Source organism: Gallinula chloropus (genome assembly GCF_964237585.1).
Source record: "Gallinula chloropus genome assembly, chromosome: 10".
Taxonomy (NCBI): domain Eukaryota; kingdom Metazoa; phylum Chordata; class Aves; order Gruiformes; family Rallidae; genus Gallinula; species Gallinula chloropus.
The window spans coordinates 16,613,877-16,639,016 of NC_140095.1; the positions used below are offsets into that span (position 1 = coordinate 16,613,877).

The 25,140-nt window shown below is 40.2% G+C and overlaps 1 protein-coding gene across 1 annotated transcript in view; it reads right to left on the reverse strand.

Annotated features, from left to right (window-relative positions):
* The window catches only part of RNF145 (ring finger protein 145), a 36,185-nt gene extending 12,575 nt beyond the window's left edge, over positions 1–23,610 (reverse strand). Inside the window, exons 1-4 of the mRNA XM_084268432.1 lie at positions 23,400–23,610; positions 11,668–11,776; positions 5,974–6,065; positions 1,002–1,237 (exon numbers count right to left, since the gene is read on the reverse strand). Of these exons, the coding sequence (XP_084124558.1) occupies positions 1,002–1,237; positions 5,974–6,065; positions 11,668–11,776; positions 23,400–23,583 (621 nt within the window). The 5' untranslated portion in view covers positions 23,584–23,610. The remainder of the gene's footprint in view (positions 1–1,001; positions 1,238–5,973; positions 6,066–11,667; positions 11,777–23,399) is intronic.
* Positions 23,611–25,140: the final 1,530 nt, after the last annotated feature.

Here is a 25,140-nt window from a genome sequence, read left to right on the forward strand (position 1 = left end):
GGCTGAGACCTTGGCACGCCAGACACCTACTGCTGCCAAGTTTTTGTTTGTGTATGACAGATATGACAGCAAAGAAGAGCTTTAAAGAAGGCTTTGGAAGAGCTTAACGAGTTAGTTTTCAGACTGTTTCTGGACTGAAGCAGAAGGCAGAAAACCAGGGGCTGGATTTGAAAAAAGGAAAAAAACCAACCCAAAAGTGGCACAAGCTGATCTAGCAGGCTGGTCCAAAGTCAAGCAAGCATCAATCTTTTTATACTGAAATATACAGAAGGCTGTATATACAGGTATATTTTATTTTTAAATAAAACATGTGAGGCGTGATGTTTCTGTGCCACTAGCAAAGCGTCTTTTCAACTAAACAGACATCAAATGTCAAAGCATTAACCAAACAGATACATGTCAGATCAGCCTTCTCTGCTTCTGGTTTTGAGGTCTTGGAAATGCTGCTCTTCTCAAGGAAATACTGCAGGCCTTTCAAATCCCTGTCTGCAAGTTACAAACCCCTGCTGTAAGACAGAGATTACTATAGTAAAAATCAGCCTTAGTGTTACTCCCAATTTAATACTACTATAATTACAAATGCTTTTTATACAGAAGACATTTCTTGAAATGAACAGCTACTACAATTAACACATGGGGATTACCTTGTTCATTTAACAAGGCTGTAAATAAATTCCATTCTGCCACAACCGTGTCTTTCAGCCTGGATTTAGGAAGGACTAAGCAAAGTCCAAGCAAAGTGGACACGCTCAGCTGGCGTGCAGCATAACTCAGGCTAATGTCACGACTGCTCACCCATACAAATTTTAAGATACCATAAATCAAAGAAAGAAGCTGCTATGGATTTTGTTTGCTGAGAAAGCATGAGTTACATACACTGAGCTGCACAGAAGACAAAGTAATTTTTTTTTTGGTTTTTTTCCCCCAAAAAAACCCCAATGAAACCCCACATCAAAAAAAACAGGCCAAGGAAAATAGAATTGTTATGATCTCTGTCTTACCTGGACAAGCTCCCTGTATGCAGACTTTGCCAAATTATAAGGCACCAGAAGATTTGATGCCAGAAAGTAGAGAACTTCCAAACCAGTAAAAATCATGGCAAATTTGTTGATGACGACAATGGTTTCCAAAGGGACCAGGCACAGCCGTGCCAGCAGAGGGAGCATGTGAGCAGAGAAAAGCCAGATCTGTTTTGTTTTCATGACGCAGGAGCAGAGCGTACAAACCACCAGCTGACCTGAAAACGCAACACAGTATTTTATAATCAAGCTGATTATCCCCTTCAGGAAAAACCGTATTTTAATACGTTATCTTTCCATGGCACAAGTTATCAACATCCAGCACATGATGACAGTTCTAACTAGGACATATCTGTTACGAAACCAGGCTTCTCCGCGGCTTTTGCTGGGTCACAGAAGTTGGTATTTCCAAACTACACAAATTACGTGCTTCCAACTTTACAGATTAGTGAGATGTAAACTCAACACACATGCAGAATCATACTCAGATTAATAAGAAGTCCCAGGAATAAATCATGCTGTCCTAACAAGACCTTCTGCTCTTTTTCCTTAACAAACCCAGCTCAACATAAATCCCATCAGTATCTGTACACACAGCAGTAGCTTTTCTGAAGCCTAGCTACACTATAATTTCATCTGATCCATGCAAAAAAGTAATCAAAGGTCTGAAACAACTTTAAAAGCAACAATATTTATACTGTCAAGAGGAACTACTGGCCAAGAACAGCATCAGGAGAACTGCCAGGTCAGAAGCTGAGACTTCAATAATTTCACAGCGCCCTGAGGCAGTTGCTTGGAATTATCACTGGAGCTTGCAAGTGACAAATGATTAACAGCTAAATTCTCTTTAACAGTTGGCAGGGACACAAGCACATCTCTCCCACACACAGAGAGATTTGGGGGGTGGTATTGCTAGAGCAGACCACTCCAGTGTCACTGCTCCCATTAGAGCCACTGGAAGTTGTACCTTTTAGCTCAGAGAAAATGGAGTGGGGCAACTCACTGCCTGGATAAGAACAATTTTCACTCATCATTCTGCAGTAAGGAAGTTTGTTGTGTATTATTTAAAAGCAGAACCTGTTCACCATCTACGTTAGGTTACATCCAAAAGCCAGACTACATGGTACTAAACCCAAGTGCTTATGCTCTGTAGGGAGTTACCTCCACTCATGTTTGCATTTCACAACTCTTCCCAAACCCAGGAGTTAGCCTTAGCAAAACACAGTAACAAAATCAAGGCCTTTAACATCTCTAGGTCAGCACGAACTCCATGTGTGTGTCACATAAGCTTACTGACCTTGTAAACCCTTCTGGATGGGTTGGGGAGGAAAGCTCAAGAGGAGAAATAGCAGTACCAGGGTTTTGCTCCAATTCTGCCTAGCTTCCCTACCTAGGAAAGGAATCCTGCTTTCAAAATAACTGCAACTGTGCTGAAAGCAACCTCTAATCTCTACTACTTAAGCATACAAAGTTCTTCCTCCTTCATGCTGCCTCTTTCAAGTTTAAGTCCTACTGTCAATTTGCTAGGTGTATTTTCAGAACAAGCACCCTTGCTTGCAGCAAGACATGATCAGCATACTGGGTCTTAGAAGCCTCAGAGAAAGTCACTCATCTTTTTAGAAATTCAACAGACTCCAGCTCTGAAGCGATCTCCCTCTGCTTTGTTGTTCTCTGCCCACACACACGTTGCTACAACCCTATTTAAGATACCACCAGCACACTGCTGTGCTATAATATTCAGGAGCCTGGCACTGTCAGCTTGTAAGGATTTCTGCGACTCACGGTAACTAAGGCAACCCAGCTTCACACACAAAGGCATACAAATACCAGCATCCAATATGTTCTTCAGGATTTAGTAAGAGTGGCATCATCTGAAATAAAATATTCTAACATCACCACATTGAACAATCCAACAGTCTTTGGGATGGCTCTGGAGCTCTCCAATCAAAAAACAGGACCTCTGAGTCTAGTTTAATCTCACACAGTAGCAAAACTTGCTTTACTCCAACAGCGATGTGCTGGATATGCTGCTCATCCCTGCTAAATTTTCTGATCCTCACAGGAAGAGCTATACCCCATCCAAGGAAATACATGGAGCACTTTCTCTGGGCCCCAAATTCCTTCCTAGAGTCTGAACCTTGAATTCTCAACCACTTCAGGAAGGACCTGAACATATCTCCAATGGAGCTTTTGACGTCTAGTACTTTCTGTCTGAACCTGGGGTAGCAGCACTTCAGTCAAGGACGGTGTCTCTCTGCAGTAAATCACAGTTTATCTCCAAGTGGGGCTGTACACCACTCATCACACGTAACACAGCAGGAGCAGTCAGAAGAAATTAATTTGAACTTCATTTCAAATCACAAAAAGGTTTGAATGCTCTAGCTATCTGCGAAGACCAGCAAATCCAGCTGAATGTTTGTGCTCCGTAAACTTAAATGCCATGGACTGAAAACTGCCAGACAGCAAAGGAACCCGACAACCAGAATCCTCCTGCAGAACACCAGCCCCTCTGCTAGGGAATGAGGCAACAAGGAAGAAATCTACTGCCTTAAGTTCCTGGCTGTGCTCTTCCCTTCCCTAAGTCTCCACAAATACATAAACATTGCTGACAGGTAGCCAAAGCCTCCCCACTCATAAGCTAATGGAAAATGTGCAACAAGCGAGCCTATGCGGTACAGCTGCTGTTCAAGCCACTTTCAGCAGGGAACTGTCTTGATTTCATTCCCAATTTTAAAAAGCTGATGTTAACAAATTCCCTGGCTACACTGTTGACTGTTAAGTGAAAAATAGGATGCCTTACAGTCATCATATAATCCCTTTATTGTGCAGTAAGAAAAACCAAATCTTCATGGCAGTGTTGCTTCCAAACCCACCCAGCTTTGCAACATTCAGAGCTGACATGCAGAGTGGCACACTCATCCAGGAGCAGCCTTCAAAGACATCTCTTTCTTCCATCCGGCATATTAGTAACCCTGGTCAACAGTCATCAGACTGCATTAGACCCAGGGGAAGAAATGACTATGAGAGTCCATTCAAAAAGCACTAATGAATAAAAGCATTAACAAAGATTAAATTTGTGAACCAGCTGGCATACTGTACATCATTCCCTTAATTCTGACCAGAACTTTTAAGAACCAGGGCTGTATTAGGAGCATGATTATTCCCCCATGCACCTGCCTCAGGGCCTCTGTCAACAGTGCTGCAGCACAACACTCTGGAAGAACATACAAGAGAGAAACAGAGCAAAGCACCTGTATGTTCATTTTGCAGTGACACAGTGCAGTACACTCCTGCAACATGGCAGATTGCACTGGATAAATACCTTTGTATATAACAAATCTGAAAAAGTATTTTGTATTTATACAAAACACTGTCAAGCCTCGCAGCCCTCTTGCACAGGTCTTCCCCAAAGAAAACTGTTTATCATCAAGACTAGGATCACACTTTCAAGGTGGCTGCAAAAGAACTGGGGAAATTATAATGGGGATATTAGATATGTTAATGTACACACATGGGCTAGTATAATCAAGCACCTACTTCTGAAAAACAATTACAATAAGGGTATCAGACTAATGTGTTCCCAGTACAACCCCAAACTGTACTGGATAAAAACAATTATCTTCTCGCTTATTTTTAATCCATATTAAAGCCTGGATGAAGCATAACAGGTTTGACCCTTGGTTTAGCTCCTGTCTAGATTTACTGAATGACAACAATGCCTCCTGATGCCCTCCCTTCCCAGGCCTGCCTGCCACTCTGTAAAGCTCTCTGTGGGATTCTGCTTTACCACAGGACCACGCGTTGCACCTGAGAGAGATCCAAAGGCCTAAATACAAACATTTTCTCACAGAAACACACTAAAGGCCTTAGTTGTACTCTGGTGTCAACTGCCAAGACAAGAATATCCAGAAATTCAGAAAAGAGAAGAAGTTGTATGTACAGTACAATCCCTTTCCTTTAAAAATACCGATGTTAATTCTATTAAAAAACCCAAACCAAAACAGTCAAAGCAGGGACAAATGCCACATTTGAAATTAAGGATGCAGGCAAATGGGAGATGTATATTTTCTGGCAGAGCTAACACACTGTAAAGTAGTAAACCCATTTAAATCTGACAGTAGCAGCTCCAAGTAAACAGAAAGCATCTGAGTTTTACCAACAGTACATGGTTGACTAAATCTGTCGATAATCTGATGAAAACCATAGATCTCAGTGAAAGGAATTAAGGAAGATTTTTTGCTCAAGCTTGACTCAGGCTTTATTTTAAAATACACACGGTGTTTGTGTGTATTCCAATATCCTCTCAGTACAACATATGGGACGGTGTAGCAACCTTAACCCTGAATTTATTCTCTTACAGTCAAATGTTGAAAGGGTAAAAGTCTAGAAAGCCTGATTCTTCAGGATTTATTTGGGATTTCTAGAAAACTCACCTCTTCCATTAATCAAACACAACTGAAATATAGTTTTGACCTGTTACCCCTTAACTCTTTAAAATTAGGAATAACCCTAGGACTCCTTTAAAAAAACCTAGCCTGGAGTCCAGGTACACACCCACAAATCTACAAAGAATAAATACTACTACCCCTTCACTGACAAAAGCACTAGAAACACACATTACTATTGGAATTTCTACAGTACATTCCACCCAAATATTATCTTCGACAATCCAGTCCTACTGAATCAGACTGCAAGCCAGCAGAGGGGTAGGGCATGATGAATAGACCTAGAAAATACTTTAAGGCTGCAAGTATGAGAGTGCTGATAAATCAGTGGCACAGAAAAAGCCAGGCAGGATACACCTAGCCTCCCATGCCTCTTGCATATTGATGAGAATCACAGCTACTAAAAGTGATAAGAGAAATTTGAAACCAAGAGGTTAAACGTGCACGGGTTTCAACAAAGAGAATGAGGCAGAGCTCTCTACTGCACCACAAATACTTAAAGCACTTACCTACTAAAGCAGTCATGAAACGATTCATAGAGAGAGGTTCCAAGTACATCGGCCCTTCATATCCTGACTCCAATTCACTCCTCACATAATCCCTAAAAAAAAAAAAAAGCCACAAACTATTAAGATCCATCTGATCAGACAAGCAGGAATTTATTAATTCCACATAGGCATAGTGTATGTCACAGTCAATTAACTAAATTACAAAAAGCAATATTAACACTACTGTTACAGCAGCCTCACGGATGTAAGAATCTAACAGAGGAATGACTTAAGCGAGGCAAGTATTATCTGTAATTAGACTCACTGGCATAGCTGTAAAAATCCTTTGGGACATCCAAGCTGTTCTTCAGAGTGGCCTGAAATTGCTTATTGACAAAGCCTCTTAAGCACCATTCCATTTTTAAGTATCCTTATTAAGCGTTCTTCCTAATAACAATTTCTTTTCCCACCAGCTCCATGTGGAAAAAAAAAATTGAGATCAACAGAGAGGTTTTCCAATGCAATGGTTTTAGTATTTTGCACCTAGCAATCTCTGCACTGAGTTTAAAAATATGTATGAAGGAAAAATGACAGTTATGAACTAGAGTCAGGAACAGAGTTGCTTCAGAATCCTTTTATCCAACATGATTTAAATTTAGGTCTACCCTGGGAAACTTGAGGGACCAACTGGATAGACTGCTATTGACAGATACAGTGAGACTGCCTGAAAATCTGACAGGGCATTTGTAATTTGTTTCAGAAAAGGTTGACTAGGAGAAGGGGCTCAGGCAGCCAAAGAAAAGAGGTAGGAATCAGAGAAGACGGGGCATTATTCTGCTGTTGGTGTTCATCTACCAGTTCTGCATTCAAGCTAACATATGTAATAGCAATGTAACTCAAACACAGGCTTCACCCCAAAAGCAAGAATTCTGCACTTCAGATCCTGGAAGAGCACTACAGTCATTCTCCAGCGGCTCCTTAGTCCCCTGACACAAGACAGCAGGCAGCACTCAGGACCCTCTGCATCCAGACCTCCAGCACCTTTTCCTGCCTTGCCCTGAGACCCTTCCTTCTCCACTCCCAGGAGAGTGGCTGCTGCTGCACCCCTGTCAGGACGCTACTGACTCTTACCACCAGCAGCACAACTAAGCCTGAGCTCATATCTGGATGATACTGTCCAGTCATTCATGTCTGGCTGCATCACGTCCCGGGAATGCCAGACAGACACACTCGATCTGACCCCGCAGGGAGCGAGCGGAGTCTGCTTGCTCGAGGGGCACAGCACTTCATTTATTAGGTATTTATTTATACCAGTGAGGCAAGCCAGGCTTGCTGGGAACAGACGCAGTCAAAGCAAGGCAAACAGTACCGGAAACCACAACCAATACAAGAATTGCTCTTTTTATTTCAAGACAGAAAAAAACACGCAGCTCAGTGCTACTGGAAGCAAGCGCTTCTCCCCAGATCTGTGGAAATATTACCCCTCGTCTAGTAGTAGCTTGCTACCCCCCAAGCTAAGGTATTAATATTTTCATTTGCAAAAGTCTCTGGAATTCCAGACATAAATCTCAGAGTACTAAAACACTTCAAAGCCTGTTCTTCATAGCTGACAACCCTGCCTACTCACTGCAGCTTTTCAAGTGCCACAGTATGAGATATGTTGAAATAGGTTCTTTAGACTGTAACCTACAATTAAAAACACATGCGGATTGGAAAGGCACCTAAAACAACTGATTCTAGATGGAACTTTCCCCCTTGTTGCCAAGGTATAGCTGAGACCAAGGGTTTTTTCCCACCATCCAACAAAGATGTAATCTTTAGGACAAACTTCAGTAGATTTTTATTTCATATGAACCTGTGGAAAACACTTTCAGAAAGCATCAGCAACACAAACAGTATGATCTACCAGAGTTACAAAGGCAGAAAAAAAACCCCCAACACCGTTTGCAACATGCTGAAGACAGCTTTTTATATTAGCAATACTGTGCTCCATCCCCAAATTTAGGGTGAAAACATTAACTATAAACTGCTAGAAGGAAAGCAGTGAAGACATCAAGCTGCTTCTATACCCATTTGCAAACAGGTTACAAAAGCATTCGGGATACCAACTGTAGCAAGATGACCTTACACAACTTCACTAGCTAAGACATGCCAACAAAGCTGCACTTAACAGTTGCTTCTTCAACACCAGGAACGTGCCTGAAGATGACCCAGATTCCCTCAAGCTACATTTCTTGCCATCCTCTGATTCAGTCATCTGCAGAGGACTGTGCTTGGCTCTAAGTAAACTTTCATTAATTGAGTTTCAGGCCTACCAGTTTGGAGAAGCAATGTTTTAAGAACTAAATTTTTTAAACAGTATTTGCAGATGATGTCTGAATAAGGCAAGTCAAAGCAATGATTCTCTTATTATCAGTACAAACACAAGGATCTTTTGGCACAGACACCAATCAGAAGATGCCTCGAACAGCTGCAGTGCCATACAAGACGCTGAGAAGAGCAAGTGCCTGCACTCAATTTTGATCAATTAAAGCTGTATTAAGCTGCAGCTTTTACATTTGAGAATTGTTCACTTTACTGCAGCAATGTAAGAAAACAAAAATGCCAAAATAATTATTTACTAGTTAATTGAACTGAAACTACATTATTACTTTAGAGAATTAGGATATGAGAATAAAGCTTAGATCAGATGGCTGCTGTTCATTCTGTACGTACATTCCCAGCCCAATTTAATCACACCGCTGGACTGCTAATATATACTCATGGACAGCCATGACCAACATCATTCTAAAAAGGTAGAGAGCTACAGTGCTTCACATATGACCATTTTTTGCTACCGAAAGTGCAGAAAGGTCTTCTGTTATTAAATATATGCTTCGTAATTGACTGACATAAGGCTCAGTGGTTATCTGACCTAATTGACTCATACTGCTGACATTTACTTTGGCTGATTAATCTCTGCTGTCAACATCAAACACACACTCTCATAGGTTTTAAAAGTCTACATACAGCCCTAAAATTAAGTGTATTTTAAGACTACCCATACGAAACAATTCAATCTCTTGCTCACCCTCATCTCTGCATGGGAAGCTCTGTGTGGCTTTATCACTTGAAATGCAATCATAACTAACTGCAAGACATGAAATAAGAATGAAGATTTTTTTTTAAAGCATCAGCAGTGTGTTTAGTTGCATCATTTCTGCACAACTGCATCATTTATTTATTTTTCCAATTTTTACTGCTGGAAATATGGAAAAAGTTACATGATACTTTTAGGCAAGACATCCATGCAGCTACATATAAACCCAGCATCCATATTCTTTGTCAGGAGCAGCAGGATTTTGTTTTTTTTTAAAGCTGACTTCTTTCCTATAAATAGCTAGTCTATTATGTCCACCCAGGTAACATGCTACATACAAATGTAGCATCGTCTTGGACTCTCCAAGCGTTCACAAGCATTAGCTAATCGATCTTTATAATTTAAAGGTAATTTTCAGTTTTGCAGATAAGGAAAAAACACTTCAGAATTTAGGGGACTTGTCAAGGTCACATAGACCTGAAGTCTGAAGTCAGAGCCTAACTATAAAATTCAGATCTTATTCCCAGCCTTGCAGCTGAACCGCAAGCTATTTCTGGGGTGGAAAAAAAGCAAGGAAAGCTGAAGTCTTTCAACAGCTCAGAATTTCCAGGACACTGCAGAGTCACAAGTGCCAGCTGATTCTGGTCTTGTTCTATAATTTGCATTAACCAAACTGGCCTCAATATGAGACCTCTTCATCTGTCTTAAATAGCATCCCAACTGGTAGTGCACGCAAGCAATTCACTGCAAGCTTTCAGCCCTCAGATTAACAAAAAGCACTCAGGAATAGTTTGGACATGTAACTACTGTATGTCTTGTTATCATCAGTCTGCTAAATAGAAACATCAGTTGGAATTAGAGAGCTTTGGCAATAAAAGGAATAGCTCCACTAACATTGTGTTGTGTTAGACTTGACTATTTTCAATATGAAAACTAATGGGATTCAAAAATTCTTTTGAAAATCTAATGCAAGTGTCACTCCCCTCATCCTACAGAGGCTGCTGGGAACCCCCTGCACAGCAGTTCCTCCCAGACCAAGTCAGTTTCCTATCTAGGGAACAGGAAAGCTCACTCCAAAGTGTTAGCAACTACATTTGCCTTGCAAAACAGCTAGGGAATACTGCTGGACTATTTCAATCCAAGATATCTTTTAATTACATAATTTTTTTGTGTGTCAGTTGATGCAAGATTTAATTAAAGCCTTTATTAACTCACTCTAGAAGCATCAAATAGAGAAACTTTAGTACAAATAAGCCAAACAGTCCGAGCAATAAATATCCAACATTTCAATGAAGCCTGTAAAGTCTGTAACCTCACAAAGGAATAGGAGTTACAATTCACATTATAAAAACAAAGTTATTGAAAAAAATCACGTACAGTGCCATCCCTTAATGTATCAACCAAAATCCATAACATCTCTCTTGCTTTTAAAAAATTTAAAGATCCAGAATGGCATAAAGATCTCTAGCTATAAATGTCCTGGACCAAAGCCCTCTGATACATATTTGCTATTAGCTTTATTTTTATTTCAACAAAAGCAAAAAACAAATAATGTTTGGGTTACTTTTTCTACTAAGTAACCCTTCAACCCTACAAGAAACATCCACAAGCTATTGGTAAAAACTCAGGACTCCCTCCAGGATGATAAAAAGCCCATTTTCCTTCCTACCCATAGCAGTAAGAGGCTATATTTGCTCTCTTGCACATTCACCCGTCCAGGAAATCATTAACTCCAAGTCTGACAGCTACAACAGCAATATCAAGGCACCACAACACCTTCATTAACACTCCCTGAACAGCAACATACCAAGTAAGAGATATTCCAACAAATGCTTCAGAACAATTCTGACGCAGAAATAACCACCTATTACTTCACTTAAATCAATCAAAAGCTCATTTTTAATGTTTCCCCATCAGCTGGCACCAAAATAGATCAGGTTCAAGTCCACATTTCCAGAACTTCCCATGTAAAACCATTGTTGTTATGGGTCTCTTTGGTTCCAATTAAACTTCTTGCCAGTATGACAGTTTACACTGGCTTTCAACAGCTTTGGCTGAAACCCACCAAAGATGATAGAGTCCATCTTGTTTAACTCAAGAGTTCTTCTACCTCTTGCTCTGCATTTTAGATCCAAAATGCCTTTTTGTTTTCATTGTAAAATACATTACATAAAACCAAATTTAAGAATACTGTTACTTTATTTTCATCATTTTCCATATCTCTATTTTCTCTCTCATTCTAAGTGCCAGGAAACTAAAAGTAACGTCCTGTCTGCTTTGTAGAACACTCCAGGACTGAAAGCACATTAGCCAAGGCATTGAGTAACTCGGATTCCTACAGAGGCCTCGTTTAGTCTTGTGGTGTTTTCTTTCCTCAGATTAATGGACATTGCTCTCTACAAATATGTACCTCAAAATTCTTTTTAAGTCAATGAAAACACAGAACTACCTGACAGCATATTTAATTCTGTAACCTTTTTCAAGGCAAAGAACAACAAGAAATATTGAGGTGTCTGGCACAGAAAAAAGGCCTCATCAAAACCAGATCTATCCCATTTACACAAGATATTAACAAATTAGCAGTAATTTTTCTAATTCTCAAACCAAGCTAACAAAATTAATCCATTTATTCTTACCTGGAAATTTGGTGCCCAGCATAAAGCAGCAGTGCAGTCAAGAAGTATAGGTAAAGCTGAACCAGGTGTTGCCTTGGTAAGGTTAGGAGCACAACACTTAAGATGTAACCTGTAACAAAACCAGGTTGAAATTTAAGTAAAAAGAATAAACAACAAAACAAACCCTACTGTCTACTCCCAAACTTCTCAATATGAATTAACAATCAAGTTATTCAGATCTCTTTAACCACCTTTGTTTTCATTTGGCTCAAATTTATGTACCTCCATTTTCCCCACATCACGAAGCACAAAAACCTGCCACTTTTTCTCTGCCCGTGGACAGAAATAGTTCTACCAGCTTCTGTAACATTACATTCTAGATGTCAAAAAGTGGACTTGATCCACAGCATTCTAACAAGACTTAATTAACATAGCCTATGTAACAAAGGGAAGGAAACAGGTCTAGGTCTCCCTCTCATTCCAAGTGAAAGGAAGTTTCAGTGTCACAGGGAAAAAAAAAAAAGCCTATCCATTCAACAAACCCAGACAATTGATGTAAAAAAAAAAAATCCTTTCCTCCAAGCAAGAGAGACACAGAACACCTTCCCACAACCATCAGCACATCACATTTTAATTCTTCAACTATGTCTTCATGGTTTGAAAACACTTCACATGTCCACAATTTGGGACGGGGACACATAGACTGTTCTCCATACCTGCAATACTAAACCACATTCAAGCTACCAAGGTTGCATAGATCAAGCACAGCGTAGGATTTGTAGGCATTTACACCTGCCATTTCAGTTCTTGTTACCATTTAGCAAGACTGTGGAAAAAGACCCAATGCAGATACAGTTTTACTCTTCAGAAACGTAGCCTGGTTGCTCAGCAGCCACTCCAACAAGCAGAACACTGATCCTTCTTTCCACACCTGTCCTTGTTAGGATACCTAAATAAAGCAATTCTTTGAAGCCCACTTCACAACTGGGTGGTATATGCCCATCCTCTTCTTCACAGGCAGATTCTGCAGGTCAAAAGCCCAGCACATGGTGCCCATGGTAATATTTATTTCCAAGCTCTCCATCACAATGCAGCACACTTGTGATCTTTCTGAAGGTCAGTTTAAGTACCTGGCACTGAAATCCACTTCTGAAAAAAAAACCCCAGCAACATCTAACAACTTCCCTGAAGGTAAGAAAAAAACCACTATAGAAGAACTTACCCTGACACTTACAGCTATACCAGTCACGTTACATGTAACCTTTCATCCATCTGTTCAGCAACACTGGGCACAGCCTTTTTAACTGAGTTAATTTATATATTGAGCTTTTTACAAATACTTAAGAGAAGAATGTAACTCTAGATTAAACACTCATAAGTAGTGGGAAAATCAGCTACTATAAAACACCCTGGGAACACAGTATGTTCCACTGTTCGAAAAAAATACCAATTCAGAGTTAATCAGTATTTATGTAGAAGTTATTTCAAGGCTATTTAACATCTGCCACCTCTGTAAAATTCTACCAATAGTTAGGTCTTCAAGAAGGTAACTTGCAACATGCTCTTAGAAAAGGCATCAGACCCACAGTATGCCAAGCAAAGATCAATTCAGATACAATAGATGACAGCAGTGGTGCCAGACAAAGCCTTACTTACCTTTTTAATATACAAATATACAATTTAAATATTTAACATTAAAGACAATTATTCATGTTCTTAATTAAAGTAAATGTGACAAGTTGCACATTTGTCTGAGGATGTGCCTTTTCAAAAGCTGAAATAATTGATAGCTTTTTTACTAAAATGAAGTATCTCACAAGTCACCATCACTGTACCATATCCATCTGATCTTTTACAAAAGTGATCTGAGGATGGAGTACCTATCCTATGCAGAGAGAGCTGGGGTTCTTTAGCCTGGAGAAGTCCCCCTGGGGACCTTACTGCAGCCTTTCAGTACTTAAAGGGGGCTTAAAAGAAAAAAAAGGGGACAGACTTTTTAATAGGGATGGTAGTGACATTAATAGGGCTGGTTGTGACAGGACAAGAGATAATGGTTTTAGCTAAAAGAGGGTAGATTCAGACTATATATAAGGTAGAATTTTTTTACCATGAGAGTGGTGAAAAGGTTGCCCAGAGAGGTGGTAGATGCCACATCCCCAGAAACATTCATGGTCAGGTTGGACAGGGCTCTGATCAAACAGATAGAGTTGAAGAAGTCCCTGCTCACTGCAGGAGTGTTGGACCAGATGATCTTTAATGGTCCCTTCCAATCCAAACTATCCTATGATTCTGTGATTTCTATTTTGAGCTTTTTATGGGGCTTGAAACCCATCACTAAAACATTTCCTTCTAGCAACTGTTTTACACAGAGTAATACCTAGCTAATACAATACAGATGTTCTACATTGTCAGGTTTCTTAGCAAACACCTGTATTTCATGGAATTTTTCTTCTCTGTTCACACCTTCCTTCCACCAAATACACAGGTGATGAGAGCAGGAACTCCTCAGCAGAATCTCCAGGAAGACATTTAACAAGCTTGCAGCACTCAAGAGCATCATGAGCCAGCTCCAGCAGCTCTCTCACTTGTCTGCAGACATTCTTAACACCTGATCTCTGCTGCATTCACCACCTTCCCTTGACTGCTTAGTTAGGGACAATTCTCCCCGCAGAACAATCCACGTGGCACAACCACTGGAGCTGAATCTCTCTAAACCCTTCTCACTGGAGCCCGTGACTCACCTTCAGGTGGAGAACTAAACAGAGTTTATTATGCAGTCTTTTATTCCTCTATTACTCTATAAATAGTCTAAGAATACCTGTTTACTGTATCTACATTTAAGCTCTGCCATCTTCTTTACCTTATTCTATCACATGAAAGTCTGCTCCTTGGCCACATGATGTTCTTGAGAGGTGCTAGGATAATTTCTGTATGAGGAAGATATTGTGGAGGGCAGTAACTGCCCTCCAACACAGCCATGTTATACAGGAGCACTTTAGGAGTGACTGAGGAGTATTATGCTCTGCAGGACCACAATGTTAAAATAAAATACAGCAGACTACATCAAAGGGGTAAAAGCCTGCATGCAGATCAAAAGACGGCAAGATTATGATCACACCCTTTTAGACAGAGAGCTTCCAAGACAACAGATGCTTACAACACTGCACAGGGAAGCAGCACAAGACAGCCAAGGTTACTGCAGAAGCTTGAGCAATGAACTCCACTGCTCTTGAGTTTGGGCTGGAATTTAAATGTTCACTTTGAAGAAGCTGTTTGCTTTAATTGTTAGATTTAAGAGGGGGGAGAGTGAGAGAGATTTCACATAGTTCCCTTTCAGTCTTATTTACAATTCCCTCTTGTGACTCGATACAAGAGATATTTCAACACACTTCATACTGCAATATTTGCATTTTTGCTGCAGAGGCCCTATTCCCAAAGTGGTACCAACCTCATTTTTATTTACAATCATAATGTCTCTGCCAAAAAAAAAAAAGAGGCAGCACATAATTCATTACCAAACTGTCTCATTGCAGAAGAAAAGGAAGACAAGTTCAAATTCAGACATACTAGCAGTAATAGACTATACCCTTTGTTCTCACCCAGACAAATGATGTAATTAGTGTATGGCGTAAACAAGATTCTACTTCAAAACAAAGAGCCAGAAAATGAAATTTCTCACAGCAGCTTTCTCATCTAAATCATTACATTCTGTTTTCACCTGCACCTCCTCTGTCAGAAGAAAACATGATGTTGAAAACATATATCCCTTTGGGTAGATTCTCCACGCAGAAGGACTTACAGTTTGAGAAAGTCATCTCAGTGGGTAACCTTTAGACATGGGTTAACGATAACTGACACCCAGCTCCATCCAAAGCTTTCTGAGCTCTGCTCTGCCATGAGCGCTGCTCTCCCTCGATTTACACCACGCATGCTAATGCCACTCCTGGGTCGTCTTGTACTGTCCTTTTCAACTCATCAAGGACATTTCTGTTCAAGTGTAAGCAGCAGGGTCAGTGAAGCCCAATTCCTGCCCTTGAAAAGAACCCATTCTAACACACCTTTAGCAAAAAAAAATAGGATGACAAGAGGGAACAGATTCTCCTGAACATGGCAGTAGTGCCATGATGCTAAGCCACTGAGAAACACAACTACACCCTCAAGCTCCCACTACAGAAGACCCATTCTGCCAACCTTACAAATACACAGACCCACCACTCAGGACTAACAGAATGTTAGGGGTTGGAACAAACCTCAAAATATCACCTAGTCTAATCTCCAAAGAGCACAAGGAAGAAGAGAACTTTACCACCTCTCCTAGCAAGATGGTACAGATTCAGGCCCCATTAAGGAAAATAAACTGTGAAAGCAATAATAAGCAGAAAAGCTAAGTTAAACACTGCTGGACAAGAACACATGTATTAACTAGCTCATGACCTCATTTACAACTTGTTGATTCAGCTAGATGAAAACCTCTCACTGCGCAATGCTCATTGTTACAGTAAGCAGCAGCTCACAGACTGCCTTTCAGCAATCTCTCTCTATGTACCACCAAGGTGTTTCCCAGCTTCTCTCACCCCGTATTACCTCTTTGCCGACTCAGGTGTCTGAGTTTTATTGACATGCTGCATACAACAGAGCCTTCTGGAGCATGATCAAAGCTGCAACTCATTCTCTTCATTAAACATTTTAGTGCTCATTTGCATGATTACAGATCCCCTGTGACCACTTCACATTACTACTAAGTTTCCTGCAAGGTTTAGTCAAAAAATGAGAACTCCACACATGAAAAAGTTCATAACATTTCTTAATAAAGCCACACCACCTCTTGGATACTGTTCCTGCAGAGGTTTTCCCAAGGAAACACTGCTCCCAGAAGAAAACCAGCTGTTTATGTTGGATACTACAGAGTGAAGAACTCAAATCTTCAAGCACCAGAAAGTAATAGCACAATTGCTTGGGTTCTACCAGGAAATTAACTTGGGGGGCCCCTGACTTCCCACTCCCCCATATCCTCTCAGGGTAAATGGCTCATCTTGCAGTGACTTGCAGAGCAACTTGCTGTGAAGCAGGAATTGGTGAGCCACAGAATACCATGCAGACATGTATGTCTGACCCCATGCAGCATTGGAGCACTACTGAGTTAGTCATTTAATTTCAGCCTGGACTGCTCTCACTTCTGTTTACTCAGAAGACTATCTGGCCACAACAAGAAAGTATCAAGTCGCAGAGGGCAGACTTCTGAAAGACTGTACTTGATATGGTTGAAATATTGTAACAATTGCCACCTTTATTTTCCGTGTGTCTAATTCTCAGGATTAGCAGCCCCTGGACTCTTTATGCAACAATTTACATAGACATTTAGTACACTGTCTATGTTTAAAGCATCTCAAGAATGAATAGCTTCTAAAAGATACGCTTTGGAGCTTACAGTACTTAAAGGCATGATGCAGAAGTTACCAGAAGGATTCTGTGGCCCGTTTACTGGAGGCTCGCTCAAGCCCAGAAGGAATCCTAACAGCCACTTATTTTTAATGTCGTAAACAGGAAGGACAAAATACTCTTGTACTTCCTCAATTCGTGTTAAGCATCCTTTGAAGGATAACTCAGCCAAACGGGGTCTTTTGAATTGACAGGGACAGCCATGCTGTGCTTAGAGCAAGACTTCATCCGCTCTGCTAGGGAAGGCAATGCTGCGCAGAACCTCTGTGCCACCCCACAACAGCTGGCATCAGCTCTGCCTCCAACACAGCTCCCACAAAATTCACTCGACAAACCAAGCTAGAAGCCAAGCCATGGGGAAGGCACTTAATGCCCCATCCCAACCAGTCTCAGGCAGCCACCGAGGCAGCAGTAGTAGCACCACAAAGGGCAGCTTTCACCTAGCCCATCTCACCACTGCTAACGGAACGCCTGTTTGAGGCAGCACAAGCACAGTGGGTTTGAAGGTGTATTTATTGCATTTTTGGGGAGTGATGTTTTTGCATGGCAATGCCAAGGCACGCCTCTTCCTCACCCTCCCACTCAGCTAGAGCTGCCCAAACAAATGTTACTCACTCCAAGAAGTTTTGTACTTTGAGCTAATACGGTAAATATTTTCCCCTTCAGAAAATACATTGAAAAATTAGTTCTAAACTGGGAAAGCAGACATCTAAACATACTTGCACACTGAGAAATTGGTGTTTACCCAGTCGTGGCACAGCACAGCTCAGAGAGAGATCAGAAATCCTGTTATCAACATCTCAGTGAAAATAATGCCAACAGAAGAACTTTCTCATTACTGGGGTACTGCCACCAGTATCAACAGCTGTTCTTTAAATTTTTAAATGCGTAACAGACTGGGCACTCTACATACAAATAATCCAAGGACCGAGTTCCTTACAGAGATTTGCAGTCCTGTCTGAACAAATAAAATGGATTTCTGATTCTAGTTCTGCCATATGATCTAGAAGTTCCTTCTATGTAACACAGCATACCTAATGATCGGAGTTCTGGAACTAACTACCACCACGGAGAACCTGAAGAGTACCAGGAAAGAACACAAGTGGCATGGTAAAAATACGAACAGTCACAATGCATTCTAAATTATGAACACAAATTGCTGTCTTGGCATGAGACCAGTACTCAAGAGTGAAGCAAGCCTCACAATTTTAAGCATCTCCTTACAATCAAGCTGCTATTGGCTTTTCCAGGGGCTTTTTAACCAAAAGATGATTCCATTTGCCAAAAAGAGATACAAACTTTATGCAGTAAAGTTACCTGAAAGTATCCATATGCTGAGAAAACTGCTTAGTAGAACCCTATGGCACTATGGAAGCATGGTAAGAATGGGCAGCCTCCACAGTTGGGAAGGAAAAAAAAAAAGCATGCTATATTTTGAGCATGGAGTGCTCTCTACTCTCCTCTGTGTCTACCAATTTACCCAAGAACAGAATATGACGACATAGCAAGCAATTTTTTTTCAAGAAATAGAGACCAAACCTAAGTCATAAAATGGCATTTGGTTAAAAATGCCTACAGGTTAAAATAGTAACACTCAAAAAATAGTTATACTACCCATTTATCTAAATGCTGCTGGCAGGAGAGAGACAGAAGACATGGGACAGCAAATCCAGAGAGGATGGATCTGAGAAGCACTTCATCTTTGTATGCATCAAATTCATTTACACATTTAGTCATGCATCCTCTTCTCACAATTTTGGGAAATTTGTTTCTGGAATCAACTGGCTGATTCTTTCTTCTCACACTGAAGCTTCACACCACACTTTTTTCTGTATTTGTATCATAGTACTGTATCTTTCCTCTTAGTAGAAAAAACACCACCAAAAAAAAAAGCAATCCAATTAAAGCACAAGAGTTTAAAGCAAAGTGAGGGGAGCAAAGCAGAGATCAATCTGTAAACACAGGATGGTTCAAGTTCAGGTTTGCCCTCCCTCAAGCCTCCCTTTTAAGGAAGCATTCATACATAGTTCACACCTACACCAAGTGATATGACCATGTGATTAAGGTAAATTGCACAGTTCAAGAAACTGTGATTGTAAACAAGGTTGTGAAAGATTATGCACCTTCCACTTATTCCAAGTATTTAAAGTTTCCTTAGCTTTTCTCAATATCATCTTTATTTTTTTTATCGTCATGACAAAGAATACAGTTTAATAGAAACTGTTCTTACTTTTAAGTGAGAAAACACTACATATTTAGTGTAATTCTGTGCCTCTATCATGACAGCAACTTAAATTCTGGCTATGATTACAGTTCATGACTCTCCCCATCTAGCTCAGACTATTTACCAGTAAGCAGAAACAACATTGCTTTGCCCTTTCAAAGGAGGAAATTATGTGGTTTCAACTGCTTCTACCTTCTTTATCAAAAGAACAAAAATGAAACCAACCAAAAAAAAAAAAAAGCAACTGTTCTCAGAATTACCCTGCAGTGCAGAAGCACCCAGGTCTGTCAGTGGCAGGATGCTCGTCAGCCCTACGCAGAGGTTAGAGACAGAAAGCCATTTTAGCCAGCACAGATCTTTCCTGAAGGTGAAGATGCTTTAAAGATTTCATTAAATTGTTTTGTATAAATTTAATTAAACCACATTAAAGATTTATGAGCTGTGGGCCAAAAAGATGGTTTGCTTTCTCAATTTCTTTGCCCTCCAGATCCTTATACCCAGCAAGGAACATCATATCAAGTGTCAGAATTAAAACTGACAACACAACACGCTGCACACAAAGTCATCACATGCTACTGTTCAGCCAGACTGCCTGCATGGGTCAAAAGAAAATAATAAAAAAAATAAATAGGCTGACTTGTGAGTATTCTGGAATCCTGAGATGATACTACTTGGTGACAAGATACTGCACAACACTCCAGGAAGCACTTCAGAATGCACTCTGTCCCAGGTCACGCCTGCAAATAAGGCTTTAGGATTTTTCAGTACTCAGAAAAAGAGAAATCTATGCACACATATATCCTGGTACTTAAATAGATGGCATGAAAGAGCCAGATGATAGAACCAAACCTTCCATGTGACTCCTGTCAGAGGACCAGAGAATTTTTACAATCTTTAGTATAATTTCTTGTTGAATATCTCTAGTACATGCACCTGAATTTGAGTTGCAACATGATTTTATCTGATTGTCTGATTTTACAGATATCCAGTAGCTATGGCAAACTAAACATCCCCCCCCCCCCAAAACCATAAGTACAGAGGTCAACTCTTTAATCCCAAGCATCTCCAGTAATTTTAAATTAAAACTTCAATGAATTATCTGGCAAATTTCCTGTAAAATCTACCAAAAGCACTTCCAGAATGAATCGAGCTTTCAGCTTGAGGGTATCGTGTGACCAGCAAGTATGAATTTACACACTCACTGAAGAAAAACGTTCCAGCCAGACACATTCCCAAAGGTTGCTTAATGAAGTTTGATTTAAGCCCACTTGACAAACCAAGGAAAGTTTTCAGAAGTAACAAACAGGTTTAGTGATGATTCCAGAAGATAGCTCGTATATGCAGGAAAACTGTATCATGAAATAAAGCAACATGACCCAAACTTCAGACACGAGAGCTGAAGTGCTCGTTGAGGACTACTGTAGGCCATTTAAAGGCCTTTTACACCTGCCCAAACACCTGATAAAGCTCATAAGCACATTTACTTTGCATTTTTTCCTATATGAAGTTAACCTGTTCACATTTAGCAATTCTAACCAAAAACCTCTGTCTGCTGGTCGCACTGCTTCACGCATTTTTAGTTAAAATTCATGCAGTCCAACTTGTGGTTGAGTGGTTATCAGGACTGAATTTTTCCTTCACTAAAGCTGGTAAAGGCTGTTTGATGAAAATATATGAGGAGGAAAAGCTGTATCAAAGGAAAAATGGCATCTTAAGGGCTTTTATTACATTCCCAGTACTGCTAACTGGAACATGAATCACACAGTAATACATCACTTGATGGAAAACAACGGGCTTTTCAAACTCTGTCAAATGGATGGAAGAAAAAGTGCATTTAAACAGAAAAGATATTCATGGTAACCCTCAGTTCTGATCAAATCTTCATCTTTGGATCCTTAGTTCCAGGAAGAAGTTCACTATACTAAGGTTGGTAGAGTTTATTGATTTTTATGCCTCTCTTATCAAATTGTTCCTTAAGCACCTGGCCAAGATAGATACACCCAATTTCCTAAGCTGCCAAGAGCACATGTATAATACAGTATCTTACACTATGTATGAAATTCAGTGAATGTTTGATACTGCAAAGCTGCCACAGCATTTGCTAATACTGTGTTTCCTAATTGCAAATATGAGCAGTGCATTCTTTCCCTAATTGCAATAGATTACCATGTTGAAACATATCCATCCTAAGTATTTATTTAAATTACTCATCAGTGGTTAATTTCCCTCAACATATCTTCAAAGAACTTGAATTTCCCAAACTGGTGGAAGAATGCTTTGTTTTCCATATAAAACCAATTCATGTAATTTTGATACGTCATTTTAACTAAGGTTACACTGTAAACTGATGCAATTAAATCCACAGAAAATCTTGTGCAGGCAAGCAAGTTGATTTAGCCCAGCCTCACATTGACACAGCTTAAGAAAACCCCAATAAAACAACTACCAAGGAACTGAAACAATTTGACTTTATTTGAAAAGTACTAGCAAAGTTTTGTCACCTAAAACTCTATGATTTTTTTTTAAACAAGCAACTTGTTTGAGGATTTGTAAGCCCTTCTTGATCAGCAACTACCAGCTGGAGCAGTAAAAGTATAGACTCTCAATAATGTAAAAGCTGTAAGGAAAATAACTGCTGAGTGACTCTGCACCAGCACAAAATCACCACTTGTATTAGGAGCACAAAGTCAGAAATCTGATGGCTTAGTATTTAAAATAGCATCCAGGTGAGAAACACTTGGGTAACACCACCTACCCTCCCTGTAGCACTTTTATTGGTGTATCTCAATGTACTTAAGCAAGGACAAGGTTATCAAATGACTACAAATAAGGGCTGTGTCACAGCTGGAAATTACCCACTAGCATATTGATAGCCAACTGCATAACTGTTAGTTCTCTATAGGAACTGACCTGATAAACTGATTCCTTAGAGGTTCCTGTGTGCATAAGAGGGCATGAAAAACCTGGCTGTAATTAATGTGCCACCACGGTCTTGTGTCACATTCACCAGCAACAAACAAGTACTCTCTAACAAATATGTGAAGCACACGTAGGACTGTAACACCAGCATTTTGCACTAAGGTACACTGCTATCCCAGCATGAGTATAGTGGAGCCATAAGAAAAAAGTCACATGTATTTTTAGTGGCAGTAAACTATTTCCAGAAAACAGACATTTAATAGATTAAAAAAAGTCAGGTGCCAACACTTCTGTAGTCATGATTAAAAACATGGACATGCTACTTCAAAAAACCACAGCCCTCTAACTACTTAACTAAAGGGTGCTTCCCTTGGCTGACTGCAGTACATCTTTACCCTCCAAAGCTATCTATGAGGAAGAAACACTGCAAGGTGGGAAAATTATATGCTAGCCATTTCTCTCCAAGCTAGGCAGTACTCATGCAGATTGTCACTGGCTATCAACCTCAACAGCCTGGATCCAATCCCTAATTAACCCCATGTGCAGTCACTAGATGAATCACATACCCACCTGGAGAGCAGGTCCCAGAACAGCAATCCTTTCATCTCCTAAAAACAGATACCTGACATTCCAGAGCTAGACTTGCAAGCTAAGGTTCAAACCTCAGTTCCCTGAGCTGTGTTAGTAATTTTGTCCATTTATCTGCAACACAAGGACTTGTTTACCCACTCTAATCCACTCACAGAACGTGTACAGTTCGGAAGGTTGTGAACTGAAGAGCCGTATCCATACAGCAGTGAAAGGCACAGCAGCCCCTTCTGGTGCTGTGGTCACAGCCCAAACTAAACAACCTTTTCCCTAGTGTCTTGTTTAATGACAATGCTATAAGTTAGAAATTTCATGTCTACACAGCATTTCACAGGAGCTTTTTCAGTCAGACACAGGCCTAAGTCACTGCACTGTTCTTTCAGGGCTTCAAACATGTTACATATCAAGACTAAATAACAAAGCTCAGAAGACCCTACAAAGGATTTTTGTACTGCAGTATATTGTTGTGCTATTTGTTGTAATCAATATATTATCATGTTGCTACAAAATCCTCATAATTCTTGTAGCAAGCAAAACGGTATTTACTACAGCAAGGTTTTCTCCTGAATACATGTGCACTTACCCACATAATGCATGTTAAGGGCCAAGTACTTGTACTGGAAGAGAGGGTTGTTGTGCAGGCTACTTCTTTGGATCTGCTGGAAAAACGAGCTGACATCCCATCTGTACAAGACATCCAATAGCATGATGCTTGGGACCCTTAGGGCCACATTTAATATTGCCTCCAGCTTCTCCTTTGCAGCCATCCTCTTCCCTTTCTGTGAATTGGCAGCAGACTGTAAATAGCACAAGACAGAGAAGAGTAATCAGATCAATCTCACTGTACAAACAGCTATTAGGCTTTGTGACCATATGAATGGGGCTTCCTGTGTGGCCACAAATGACTGATTGAATCAACTGAGTTAAATTCAAATCCAGACAGGGCAGCTATTTTTTTCCTATATAAAGGTCAATTTACTAGTGATTTTTCCATGGTGATACAGTAAAGTGTGTGTGGGGAGCAGGTTAACAACATGATAAAAATGGTCAAAGGGTGTGTACTGAATATACACCTTCATTCTTATTTGCACTAATTTAGCATCCATGACCCCGGTCAAAAGACCTGAATGCACTAGGCACTACATAAACACTAACATGGTGAGCTTTAGAAAGCAAACACTGCCAAAATTCAGAGACATCTCCACCTAACTTAACACTATTTCTGTGCTTCTCAAACAATATTACAGAGGTAGAGAAAATAAGAGCTAAGACTGTATAAAGTATATGCCACCTCAAGTATCTTTAACAGTATGTTCTGTTCTAGTAACCAGGACAAGACCTCTCAATGGACCAAGGACTTAGAACAATAGCACTCTTCAAAGTATTTTTTCCCTATTGTTAAGTGTATAGAAAACATCTCTGGCCTTGGAATAGTATCAAGAAATCCTCAGCTAGCCTATACTGATTGCAGTATTAAAATGTTCACCTCTTCCTGTACAAAATGCCTATGGATGATGAGGGAGAGTGAAAGGTTGATAAGAAACTTTAGGAACATCAATTGGCTACATTTTCTTACTATTAAAAAAGGAACACTGCTGCTTTTTGGTGGGCTGGCTGGTGTTTGATGCCCATCACCCATTCTGCAGATTAAAGCATCTCAACTCTGCCTGTAGATTGGCTTTTTTGCACACCAGGTGAAGAACTCAGACTTGGGACAACATAACCACCAACTAAAACAGTTTTTAAAACATTTTAAATTCACTTCCTCAATGCAAATTTAAATAAAGTTTAGGCACTGGGGAAAAAAAAATCTAAAAAAAAGTAATTTATGACATTCATTAACCTCTACAATTGTATACATTTACAGAACCTGAAGGCTGTGGAAGATTAGGACATACAGTGTAACTATTCCACTCACTTTAATGCAATTGACCACAAGAAGCCATACAACAGGCTCAGTTCCCATATCCTGTCAGAGCACTAGCACTGCCTTCAGCACTGATCCTGAGCAAGAAGTGCAGTTTTAACCACATGGCACCTGCCCTGCCCATCTGGGACAGCGCTCACCAAAGGCTGCATTCGTGATGCACACTGGATTAGGAGTGTAGTTGAAAATTCAAGGCCAAGATGGGGATGACCAGCAAGCTTTTATCCAGAAGCAACCATTCTGACAATTAAAACCAATCACCTCTGCCATGATCAGTGCTCAAATGAGGTCAGATTTAAGAAAATGCTCCCAATCCCAGTTACTAAGGGGACAGTTGCATCCCAGTAAAGAAATGGAAAAACCTGTACTTGGAACTGCCGTTTTTAAATAAAGTTTT